The 13,425-nt window shown below is 49.4% G+C and overlaps 1 protein-coding gene across 1 annotated transcript in view; it reads right to left on the bottom strand.

The window, feature by feature from the left end:
* LOC118379969 (zinc finger FYVE domain-containing protein 9-like) overlaps positions 1 to 13,425 on the bottom strand; it is a 65,919-nt gene that overhangs the window by 43,129 nt on the left and 9,365 nt on the right. Inside the window, 2 exon segments of the mRNA XM_052477384.1 lie at positions 9,640 to 9,747; positions 10,103 to 10,417. Coding sequence (XP_052333344.1) covers positions 9,640 to 9,709 — 70 coding nt within the window. The 5' untranslated portion in view covers positions 9,710 to 9,747; positions 10,103 to 10,417.

Below are 13,425 nucleotides of genomic sequence, written 5' to 3'. Positions count from 1 at the left end.
AGAGAGAGAGAGAGAGAGAGAGAGAGAGAGCGATTATGGGCACGTTCTTCTGCGCAGGCGTTGCCAGATCTTACAACGACTGGATAGGTATTTTAACTATCAGCTAACCACATATGTTATAGCCACCCTACAGCACAGTCAACGATGTGGCATGCAGCCATTGGTTGATGCATGCAACACCAGAGCAGGGGAACGTGACCTATAAAACCATGATGACACCATCTCCCGGGCACAGTAGGTGGGGATGACGCACCAGCGATGCCAACCGCTGGGGGAAGAAAACACCAGAGGCGGCTGCTAGCAGTACAGTGACCTACAGCAGTACAGTGCCCTACAGCAGTACAGTGTCCTACAGCAGTACAGTGTCCTACAGCAGTACAGTGACCTACAGCAGTACAGTGCCCTACAGCAGTACAGTGTCCTACAGCAGTACAGTGCCCTACAGCAGTACAGTGCCCTACAGCAGTACAGTGTCCTACAGCAGTACAGTGTCCTACAGCAGTACAGTGTCCTACAGCAGTACAGTGCCCTACAGCAGTACAGTGTCCTACAGCAGTACAGTGTCCTACAGCAGGACAGTGACCCACAGCAGGACAGTGACCCACAGCAGTACAGTGTCCCACAGCAGGACAGTGTCCCACAGCAGTACAGTGTCCCACAGCAGTACAGTGTCCCACAGCAGTACAGTGTCCCACAGCAGTACAGTGTCCTACAGCAGGACAGTGACCCACAGCAGGACAGTGTCCCACAGCAGGACAGTGTCCCACAGCAGGACAGTGTCCCACAGCAGGACAGTGTCCTACAGCAGGACAGTGTCCCACAGCAGGACAGTGTCCCACAGCAGTACAGTGTCCCACAGCAGTACAGTGTCCCACAGCAGTACAGTGTCCTACAGCAGGACAGTGTCCCACAGCAGGACAGTGTCCCACAGCAGGACAGTGTCCCACAGCAGTACAGTGTCCTACAGCAGTACAGTGTCCCACAGCAGTACAGTGTCCTACAGCAGTACAGTGTCCTACAGCAGGACAGTGTCCTACAGCAGGACAGTGTTCTACAGCAGGACAGTGTCCTACAGCAGGACAGTGTCCTACAGCAGGACAGTGTCCTACAGCAGGACAGTGTCCTACAGCAGGACAGTGTCCTACAGCAGGACAGTGTCCTACAGCAGGACAGTGTCCTACAGCAGGACAGTGTCCTACAGCAGGACAGTGTTCTACAGCAGGACAGTGTCCTACAGCAGGACAGTGTCCTACAGCAGGACAGTGTCCTACAGCAGGACAGTGTCCTACAGCAGTAGTGTCCTACAGCAGTAGTGTCCTACAGCAGTACAGTGTCCTACAGCAGTACAGTGTCCTACAGCAGTACAGTGTCCTACAGCACTACAGTGTAGTGATTACCCTCCCCAACAGCAAATTACAAGTAAAAAAAAAAAAGAAATACATTTACATAAGTATTCAGACCCTTTACTCAGTACTTTGTTGAAGCACCTTTGGCAGCGATTACAGCCACAAGTCTTCTTGGGTATGACGCCACAAGCTTGGCACACCTGTATTTGGGGAGTTTCTCCCATTCTTCACTGCAGATCCTGTCAAGCTCTGCCAGGTTGGATGGGGAGCGTCGCTGCACAGCTATTTTGAAGTCTCTCCAAAGATGTTAGATCGGGTTCAAGTCCAGGCTCTGGCTGGGCCACTCAAGGACATTCAGAGACTACCTGACTACCGAAGCCATTCCTACGTTGTCTTGGCTGTGAGCTTAGGCTCTTTGTCCTGTTGGAAAGTGAACCTTCACCCCCAGTCTGAGGTCCTGAGCGCTCTGGATCAGGTTATCGTCAAGGATCTCTGTACTTTGCGCCGTTCATCTCGCTCTTGATCCTGACTAGTCTACCAGTCCCTGCAAATGAAAAACATCACCACAGCATGATGCTACCACCACCATGCTTCACCGTAGGGATGGTGCCAGGTTTCCTCCAGAAGTTACGCTTGGCATTCAGGCCAGAGTTACCACCTTGGTTTCATCAGACCAGAGTATCTTGTTTCTTGTAGTCAGAGTCCTTTAGGTGCCTCTTGGCAAACTCCGAGCATGCTGTCATGTGCCTTTTACTGAGGAGTGGCTTCCGTCTGGCCATTCTACCATAAAGCCCTGATTGGTGGAGTGCTGCAGAGATGGGAGAACCTTCCAGAAGGACGACCATCTCCAGAAGAACTCTGGAGCTGTGACAGAGTGACCATCAGGTTGCTGGTCATCTTCCAGACAAGGGACCTTTTCCCTGATTGGTCAGTTTGGCCCGGCGGCCAGCTCTATGAAGAATCTAGGTGGTTCCAAACTTGGTTCCATTTAAAAAATGGAGGCCACTGTGTTCTTTGAGACCTTCAATGCTGCAGAATGTTGGTACCCTTCCCCAGATCTGTGCCTCGACACAATCCTGTCTCTGAGCTCTACGGACAATTCCTTTGACCTCATGGCTTGGTTTTTACTTTGATACGCACCTGTCAACTGTGGGACCTTATATAGACAGGTGTGTGCCTTTCCAAATCATGTCCAATCAATTGAATTTACCACAGATGGATTCCAATCAAGTTGTAGAAACATCTCAAGGATGATCAATGGAAACAGGATGCACCTGAGCTCAATTTTGAGTCTCAGAGAAAAGGGTCTGAATATTTATGTAAATAAGGTATGTTTTGAAATTTTTAATACATTTGCACAAATATATATATATATTTTAAATGTTTTCACTTTATTGTGATGTCATTATGGGGAGAGTGTGATGTCATTATGGGGTATTGTGATGTCATTATGGGGTATTGTGATGTCATTATGGGGTGAGTGTGTAGATTGATGAGGGGTTAAAAACAATTAAATCAATTTAAGAATAAGGCCGTAACGAAACGTGGTTTAAGTCAAGGGGTCTGAATACTTTCTGAATGCACTGTACAAATATTTACGTCACTGTTAGTGAGCATTTCTCCCTTTACCAAGACAACCCATCCGCCTGACAGCTGTGGCATATCAAGGAAGCCGACTAAACAGCATGATCATTGCAGAAATGAACCTTGTGCTGGGGACGATAGCCACTCTAAAATTTGCAGTTTTGCCACAGGTTGAGGGAATGTGCATTTGGTGTGCTGACTGCAGGAATGTCCACCAGAACTGTTTACAGATAATTTCTCTACCATAAGCCGCCTCCAACATCATTTTAGAGAATTTGGCAGTACATCCAACTGGCCTCAACTGCAGATCAGGGCCTAATTAATTTATTTCAATTGACTGATTTCCTTATATAAACTAACAGTAAAATCATTGAAGTGACATCATTTCTATTTTGTTAAGTTATCAGGGCCGCAGGGTCTCTGTCCTCTAAGGCTCAAGAACGTCTTTAGAAAAGCTTTCAAGGACCTCAGCTAATCCGGTTCTCCTCCGGATCTGATGACACCCGTACATAGCTTTGATTGTCGTCTCAGTTCTGGATCATCTTCATCATCATCATTTTAAAAATGTGTGCCTTGTGTGTGAGAAATGTTCTTTACAAATTAAATGAATTATTTGTTATTTTTGGCTTCACATAGGGACAAGCATGTTCCAGGGCTGCGTTCAGCAGGACACAACGTTGGCAAATGTTCAAATAGATATGTAGAACAAACCTCTGACTCAAGGAATCATGTCAGTTCTATCTGCAGCTTTCCAAAACGTTTTTTTTTTTTTTTGTACTGAACATGCCCTGGGGCTGCCCTGGGGCGTACTCATTAGGCCGATTCTGAAACAGAACATTTCTTTAAAAAACTGAAGCAAACGGAACGGAGAGGGAACCACCTGAATTTGTCCAAAAGAAACTAGTGTCTGTTTGCTTCCGTTTAAAAACGGTTTGCCTTAATGACTACAACCCCGAGCTACACAAAACCCGCTCCGCCCACCGCTTGTGTGTATGGAAAGACTCCGCAAATTAAACTGAGTGGTGGGCGTCGCCCATAGTGGACTCTGCGCCAGTAAGAGGCTTCTCTCTCCCGTTCGCCCTGTGTTCTCTCCCATCTCTCCTCCCCTGTTCTCTCCCTCTCTCCTCCCCTGTTCTCTCCCTCTCTCCTCCCCTGTTCTCTCCCTCTCTCCTCCCCTGTTCTCCTCTTCCCTCTCTCCTCCCCTGTTCTCTTCCATCTCTCCTCCCCTGTTCTCTTCCATCTCTCCTCCCCTGTTCTCTTCCATCTCCCCTGTTCTCTCCCTCTGTCCTCCCCTGTTCTCCCCCTCTCAACTCCCCCATCTCTCCTCCCCTGTTCTTCTCTCCTCCCCTGTTCTCTCTCTCCCCCTGTTCTCTTCCCATCTCTGTGCTCTTCCTCTCTCCCCTGTTCTCTTCCATCTCTCCTCCCCTGTTCTCTCTCCCCCTCTCCATCTCCTCCCCTGTTCTCTCCCTCTCTCCTCCCCTGTTCTCTTCTCTCCCTCTTCCATCTCTCCTCCCCTGTTCTCCCTCTCTCCTCCCCTGTTCTCCCTCTCTCCTCCCCTGTTCTCTCCCCTCTCTCCTCCCCTGTCTCTCTCCCATCTCTCCTCCCCTGTTCTCTCCCTCCCCTGTTCTCTTCCATCTCTCCTCCCCTGTTCTCTTCCTCCTCCCCTGTTCTTCCATCTCTCCTCCCTGTTCTCTCTCCTCCCCTGTTCTCTTCCATCTCTCCTCCCCTGTGCTCTTCCATCTCTCCTCCCTGTGCTCCCTTCCATCTCTCCATCTCTCCTCCCCTGTGCTCTTCCATCTCTCCTCCCCTGTGCTCTTCCATCTCTCCTCCCCTGTGCTCTTCCCTCTCTCCTCCCCTGTTCTCTCCCTCTCTCCTCCCCTGTTCTCTCCCTCTCTCCTCCCCTGTTCTCTCCATCTCTCCTCCCCTGTTCTCTTCCATCTCTCCTCCCCTGTTCTCTCCCTCTCTCCTCTGAGACCCATCAATCACTCTGGTACACGAATACAGTCTGAGGAATGTGGGAGTCGACGACATTCCTGAACATTCACTTCCCATAACACACACACACACACACACACCCGACGGTGAGTCACCTTTCAGGAACAGCGGGGGGAAAAAAACAATCTCTTTATGACCCATCCAGTTTCATCACAGCATGGCTCCAACCCTATTCTGCTGATCTCTGCACTAGTCTTAAATAGACACAGTCAGCAACAACACACAGTAGACACTGTACTGTGCTATCCACGGAATACAATGATGTCGGAATAGAAGAAGCTGAGATCCACAAAAGTTGAAACGATCCCCCCCGGGCGCCACATCTTTACTTTCATGGCGCTGGCCTTTCTAGGCAGAGTTGCAAAGAAAAGGCCATATCTCAGACTGGCCAATAAAAATAAAATATTAAGATGGGCAAAATAACACAGACACTGGACAGAGGAACTCTGCCTAGAATGTCAGCATCCCGGAGTCACCTCTTCACTGTTAACGTTGAGACTGGACAGAGGAACTCTGCCTGGAAGGCCAGCATCCCGGAGTCACCTCTTCACTGTTAACGTTGAGACTGGACAGAAGAATTCTGCCTAGGTCAGCGTCCCGGAGTCGCTTCTTCACTGTTGACATTGAAACAGGTGTTTTGAGGGTACTATTTAATGAAGCTACCAGCTGAGGACTTGTGAGGCTTCTGTTTCTCAAACTAGACACTAATGTACTTGTCCTCCTGCTCAATTGTGCACCGGGACCTATAGTCAATAGTCATTTAAAACATTAACAATGTCTACACTGTATTTCTGATCAATTTGATGTTATTTTAAATGGACAAAAAAAAATTGCTTTTCTTTTTAAAAATAATACATTTCTAAGTGACCCCAAAACTTTGAACGATAGTGTAAGTATTCAGACCCTTTACTCAGTTCTTTGCTGAAGCACCTTTGGCAGTGATTACAGCCTCGAGTCTTCTTGGGTATGACGCTACAAGCTTGACACACCTGTGTTTGGGGAGTTTCTCCCATTCTTCTCTGTAGATCCTCTCAAGCTTTGTCAGGTTGGATGGGGAGCATTGCTGCACAGCCATTTTCAGGTCTCTCCAGAGATGCCAAGTCCAGGCTCTGGCTGGGCCACTCAAGGACATTCAGAGACTTGTCCCGAAGCCACTCCTACATTTTCTTTGGCTGTGTGCTTAGGATCGTTGTCCTGTTGGAAGGTGAACCTTCACCCCAGTCTGAGGTCCTGAGCAGGTTTCATCAATGATCTCTGTACTTTTGCTCCGTTTATCTTTCCCTCAATCCTGACTAGTCTCCCAGTCCCAGCTGAATAACATCCCCACAACATGATGTTACCACCTCCTCCATGCTTCACCAGAAGGATGGTATTGGCCAGGTGATGAGCGGTGCCTGGTTTCCTCCAGACGTGACGTCTTTGGCCTGAATGCCAAGCGTCAACTTTGGTTTCATCAGAACTGAGAATGTTGTTTCTCATGATCTGAGAGTCCTTTAGGGGCCTTTTGGCAAACTCAAAGCGGGCTGTCATGTGCCTTTTACTGAGGAGTGGCTTCCGTCTGGCCACTCGACCATAAAGGCCTGATTGGTGGAGAAATGCAGAACTGGTTGTCCTTCTGGAAGGTTCTCCCATCTCCACCGAGGAGCTCTGTCAGAGTGACCATCAGGTTCTTGGTCACCTCCCTGACCAAGGCCCTTCTCCCCTGATTGCTCAATTTAGCAATGTGGTCAGCTCTAGGAAGAGTCTTGGTGGTTCCAAACGTCTTTCATTTAAGAATGACATAGGCACTGTGCCCTTCCCCAGATCTGTGCCTTGACACCATCCTGTCTCAGAGCTCTACGGACAATTCCTTTGACCTCATGGCTTCATTATGGGCTATTATGTGTAGATTGATGAGGGAAAAATGAATTTTAGAAATTTTAGAATAAGGCCATAACCTAACAAAAATGTGGAAAAAGTCAAGGGGTCAATACTCTGTAAATCAATATTTAAAGGGGGGTGCATGCGATTCAACAATACACCAGTCAGTCAAATAGACCTGATAGATGCTTTGATGATCAGGACATGCTGTTGGACTAGTTAGTTAGCTAAAGGACACTTCCATCCATGAAAAAGTGTTGGAACACATCTAACTATTTCAACAATTTTAAAATTGTCTGATGCACTTGTGTTACCTCATGCCAACTGATCCCGTGTGGCTCAGTTGGAAGACATTGGCGCGAGCAACACCAGGGTTGTGGTTTTTCGATTCCCAAAAAGGGAACAAGCACAAAAAAAAAAAACATACAAGTTGGTATGAACTCACTAATGGATAAGAGCATCTGCTAAATGAATCTGATGGTACCAGCTACGATTTAGCATCGTCACATTTTGTGTGTAACATTTAACTTTAAAATGCTTGCAAGGCCCCACAGCGTTTGAAGGAACATCTCGTTGTCCCAAACAAGAAACCCAGAAGCAGTGGAGGAACTTAAATCCAGTTTGTCACATCAGCAACCAGAGGAAGAAAAATGTAAAAAATAAATCAACTCTGGACCAACTTTACTCCACACGTACAAAGCTCTCCCTCGCCCTCCATTTGGCAAATCTGACCATAAATATATACTCCTGATTCCTGCTTACAAGCAAAAACTAAAGCAGGAAGTACCAGAGACTCGCTCAATACGGAAGTGGTCAGATGACGTGGATGCTACGCCACAGGACTGTTTTGACAGACTGGAAAATGTTCCGGGATTCACCCAATGGCATTGAGGAATGCACCACCTTAGTCATCGGCTTCATCAATAAGTGCATCGACGACGTCGTCCCCACTGTGACGGTGTACATATCCCGACCAGAAGCCTTGGGTAACAGGCAACATCCTCACTGAGCTAAAGGAGCTGCTGCTTTCAAGGAGTGGGACACTAATCTGTACGACTGACGCTCATCGAATGTTGATTTTAATTTTTATTTAACTCGGCAAGTCAGTTAAGAACAAACTCCTATTTACAATGATGGCCTACCCCGGCCAAACCCTAAACCGGACGACGCTGAGCCAATTCTGCTCTGCCCTATGGGACTCCCAATCACGACCGGGTTGTGATACAGCCTGGAATCGAACCAGGGTCTGTAGTGACGCCTGAGACGCAGTGCCTTAGACCGATGCGACACTCGGGAGTCCTAATGTGGCAGGGCTTGAAAACCATTACAGACTACAAAAGGGAAACCCAGCCGTGAGCTGCCCAGTGACGCAAGTCTACCGGAAGAGCTAAATGCCTTTTATGCTCACTTCAAAGCAAGCAACACTGAAGGATGCATGAGAGCATCAGCTGTTCCGGACAACAGTGTGATAACGCTCTCGGTAGCTTATATGAGCAAGACCTTGAAACAGATCAACATTCAAAGCCGCGGAGCTAGACGGATTACCAGGAAATGTACTCAAAGCATGCGCGGACCAACTGGCATAACAGTGGTAGGCCCTGATTACCAACAGCCAATAGGGAGGTCAGAGACAACATCTCCCTCAATGTGAGAAATACAAAATGAGCTGATTGTGGACCACAAAATGAGCTGATTGTGGACCACAAAATGAGCTGATTGTGGACCACTGATTGTGGACCACGGGGCTGTAGTGGAGTCGGTCGAGAGTTAAGTTCCTTGGTGTCCACATAACCAACAAACTAGAATGGTCCAAACACACCAAGACAGTCGTGAAGAGGACACGACAAAACCTATTCCCCCTCAGGAGACTGAAAATATTTGGCATGGGTCCCCAGATCCTCAAAAAGGTTCTACAGCTGCACCATCGAGAGCATCCTGACCGGTTGCATCACCGCCTGGTATGTCAACTGCTCAGCAGTTGGCGGCACAGAGGCTAGTGCGTACGGCCCAGTACATCAGCTTCCTAGCATCCAGAACCTATATACTAGGCGATGTCAGACTCCAGTCGCCCAAATCAAACTGTTCTCTCTGCTACCGCTAAGGCAAACGGTACCGGAGCGTCAAGTCTAGGTCCAAAAGGCTCCTTAACAGCTACTATCCCCAAGCCATAAAACCGCTCAACACTTAATCAAATGGCCACGTGGACTATTTATATTGATGCTGCTGCCCCCTGTTTAAACCCTGATGCTGCCCCCTGTTTAAACCCCTGTTTAAACACTGCTGCTACTCGCTGTTTATTATCTATGCAGTCACTATACCCCTAGCTACATGTACAAATTACCTCAACTAACCTCTATCCCCGCACATTGACTTGGCACCCCCTGTATATATAGCGTTGTTATTGTGTTACTTTAGTTTATTAGGTCAATATGTTCTTAACTCTCATTGGTTAAGGGCTTGTAAAGTAAGCATATCACTGTAAGGTTGTATTCGGGCGCTTGTGACGAATAAAGTTTGATTTAATGGGAAACGGATGTGACAGTTCCACCGCTAAGGACTCCAGATTCAACACCCTTTAAAAATGAAGAACGATGTGAACGTCACACACACACTTGGAACACAGACAAGTGCTCGCACACACCTCAACCCAAATATATATGACACCAATTACCCAGAACCCTGAGGGAGAGGCTGATCCTATTCTCTGCATTCCCTCTCCACCGTCACCCTCCTTTAATAACCACATAATATGTCCTATAAAACTCTGGAGAGAAGAGGAGAATCGACTCTCAGCCCAGCAACAGTACATCTGATTGCTTCATTGACAATTGGCTAATTGGTTAATTGGTCTCACCTTGGTTCTGTTCAAAGTCATCCAGCACCTTGTCCAGGTTGAAGGCCTCTGTCTGGAAGTAATTCTCCATGGGTCAGGTAACTCCACCCTGACACACGCTGCAGGAACCTGTTCATACCACAGGGTTAACAACATAGCCATCAGTATGACTCCCCCTCCCCTTAGAAGTCCTCTCCAGTAGCAGTCCCAGGTCGTCTCTTCTCCCCAGGCTACTCTCAGCCCCCCTCCTCTCCCCACCACCCAGAGGTAGTCTTCAAAAGCAGTCCCATGTAGTCTCTTCTCCCCAGGCTACTCTCAGCCCCCCTCCTCTCCCCGCCACCCAGAGGTAGTCTTCAAAAGCAGTCCCATGTAGTCTCTTCTCCCCAGGCTACACTCAGCCCCCCCCCCCCCACCCAGAGGTAGTCTTCAGCAGCAGTCCCAGGTAGTATCTACTCAAAAGCTTCTCAGTCCCTTCCCCCCTCACCTGCCCAAAGGTCCTCTTCCTGCCGCAGTCCCAGGTAGCCGTTGTCTCTCTGCTGACCTCTCTCTCCTCTGCCCAAAGGTCCTCTTCCTGCCGCAGTCCCAGGTAGCCGTTGTCTCTCTGCTGACCTCTCTCTCCTCTGCCCAAAGGTCCTCTTCCTGCTGCAGTCCCAGGTAGCCGTTGTCTCTCTGCTGACCTCTCTCTCCTCTGCCCAAAGGTCCTCTTCCTGCTGCAGTCCCAGGTAGCCGTTGTCTCTCTGCTGACCACTCTCTCAGCCTCACTTCCTCATCCAGTCTGGCCAGCGCCAAGCGCCCATACCTGCAACGACAAAAACATGTCACACTTGAGCTCGTCAAGAAATGGTCCGTAGTTTGTGTCCATTTACGTCACCTGTATCTCTCTCACAAAGCGTGCACACTTCAGGGAGAAGTGGTAGTGAACGAGTGCACACTTCAGGGAGAAGTGGTAGTGAACGAGTGCACACTTCAGGGAGAAGTGGTAGAGAGAAATAGGAGCAGAACAGTAGAGCTGGACTACAGTAACATGGCCAATAGGAGCTGGACTACAGTAACATGGCCAATAGGAGCTGGACTACAGTAACACGGCCAATAGGAGCTGGACTACAGTAACACGGCCAATAGGAGCTGGACTACAGTAACACGGCCAATAGGAGCTGGACTACAGTAACACGGCCAATAGGAGCTGGACTACAGTAACACGGCCAATAGGAGCTGGAGAAGTAACACGGCCAATAGGAGCTGGACTACAGTAACAGGGAAAGGAGCTGGACTACAGTAACACTTCAGGGAGGAGCTGGACTACAGTAACAGAAATAGGAGCTGGACTACAGAACAGTAGGAGCTGGACTACAGTAACACGGCCAATAGGAGCTGGACTACAGTAACACGGCCAATAGGAGCTGGACTACAGTAACACGGCCAATAGGAGCTGGACTACAGTAACACGGCCAATAGGAGCTGGACTACAGTAACACGGCCAATAGGAGCTGGACTACAGTAACACGGCCAATAGGAGCAGAACAGTAGAGCTGAACTGCAGTAACATGGCCAATAGGAGCTGGACTACAGTAACATGGCCAATAGGAGCTGGATTACAGTAACACGGCCAATAGGAGCAGAACAGTAGAGCTGAACTGCAGTAACATGGCCAATAGGAGCTGGATTACAGTAACATGGCCAATAGGAGCTGGACTACAGTAACACGGCCAATAGGAGCTGGACTACAGTAACAAGGCCAATAGGAGCTGGACTACAGTAACACGGCCAATAGGAGCTGGACTACAGTAACACGGCCAATAGGAGCTGGACTACAGTAACATGGCCAATAGGAGCTGGATTACAGTAACACGGCCAATAGGAGCAGAACAGTAGAGCTGAACTGCAGTAACACGGCCAATAGGAGCTGGACTACAGTAACACGGCCAATAGGAGCTGGACTACAGTAACATGGCCAATAGGAGCTGGATTACAGTAACATGGCCAATAGGAGCTGGACTACAGTAACATGGCCAATAGGAGCTGGACTACAGTAACATGGCCAATAGGAGCTGGACTACAGTAACATGGCCAATAGGAGCTGGACTACAGTAACATGGCCAATAGGAGCTGGACTACAGTAACACGGCCAATAGGAGCTGGATTACAGTAACACTCCTGGCCAGAGTAGAACCTACACCGTTTCAACTTCAGGGTCATGACAGTATAAACAATAAACCAGAGAGGAGAGACCCAGGCTTTACACCAGAGACCTGATATTCTGAGGTGACTGCTTTACAAAAAGGTGCCGACTCCACACATTTTCCACTTAGTTTGAGATGCAAGCTCCCCCCCCTCCCCCCTCCCCCCCCTCCCCCCACACACACTGCAGGGTGGAAGACACTGGAGGTTGCTAGTAGAAAATGCTGCTGGAGATGTACAGTGTGTGGTAAGGGTTGGCCCCGCCCCATCCAGCGTCTCAGGGCAGGGTAGCCTAGTGGTTAGAGTGTTGGACTAGTAACCGGAAGGTTGCAAGTTCAAACCCCCGAGCTGACAAGGTACAAATCTGTTGTTCTGCCCCTGAACAGGCAGGTTCCTAGGACATCATTGAAAATAAGAATTTGTTCTTAACTGACTAAAAACAAAAACACAGCAGGGTTGGCCCGCCCCATAAGGTAGTGCACTATATAGGGAATAGGGTCCCATAGGGCTCTGGTCTAAAGTAGTGCACTATATAGGGAATAGGGTTCCATAGGGCTCTGGTCTAAAGTAGTGCACTATATAGGGAATAGGGTTCCATAGGGCTCTGGTCTAAAGTAGTGCACTATATAGGGAATAGGGTTCCATAGGGCTCTGGTCTAAAGTAGTGCACTATATAGGGAATAGGGTCCCATAGGGCTCTGGTCTAAAGTAGTGCACTATATATAGGGAATAGGGTTCCATTAAGGACGCAGGTGCGTCCTTGTAACCATGACAGTGGACTACTACAGCAGGCGTTAGGTAAAGTGATGACAGGGCAATGACCCAATCACTCACTGTTCTGACCGCACCCCCACCCCAATCACTCACTGTTCTGACCGCCCCCCCCACCCCAATCACTCACTGCTCTGACCGCCCCCCCACCCAATCACTCACTGTTCTGACCGCCCCCCCACCCCAATCACTCACTGTTCTGACGGCCCACCCCACCCCAATCACTCACTGCTCTGACCGCCCCCACCCAATCACTCACTGTTCTGACCGCCCCCCACCCAATCACTCACTGCTCTGACCGCCCCCCACCCCAATCACTCACTGCTCTGACCGCCCCCACACCCAATCACTCACTGCTCTGACCGCCCCCCCACCCAATCACTCACTGCTCTGACCGCCCCCCCACCCCAATCACTCACTGCTCTGACCGCCCCCACCCCAATCACTCACTGCTCTGACCGCCCCCACCCAATCACTCACTGCTCTGACCGCCCCCCCACCCACTAATGCAGTCACTGCTCTGACCGCCCCCACCCACTAATGCAGTCACTGCTCTGACCGCCCCCACCCCAATAATGCAGTCACTGCTCTGACCGCCCCCCCACCCCAATAATGCAGTCACTGCTCTGACCGCCCCCACCCAATAATGCAGTCACTGCTCTGACCCCCCCACCCAATAATGCAGTCACTGCTCTGACTGCCCCCCACCCAATAATGCAGTCACTGCTCTGACCGCCCCCACCCAATAATGCAGTCACTGCTCTGACCGCCCCCAACCCAATAATGCAGTCACTGCTCTGACCGCCCCCCACCCAATAATGCAGTCACTGCTCTGACCGCCCCCACCCAATAATGCAG

Source organism: Oncorhynchus keta, chromosome 23 (genome assembly GCF_023373465.1).
Source record: "Oncorhynchus keta strain PuntledgeMale-10-30-2019 chromosome 23, Oket_V2, whole genome shotgun sequence".
Taxonomy (NCBI): Eukaryota; Metazoa; Chordata; class Actinopteri; order Salmoniformes; family Salmonidae; genus Oncorhynchus; species Oncorhynchus keta.
The sequence above is the reverse complement of the archived record's forward strand: the minus strand, read 5'-3'. Positions and strand labels throughout refer to the sequence as shown.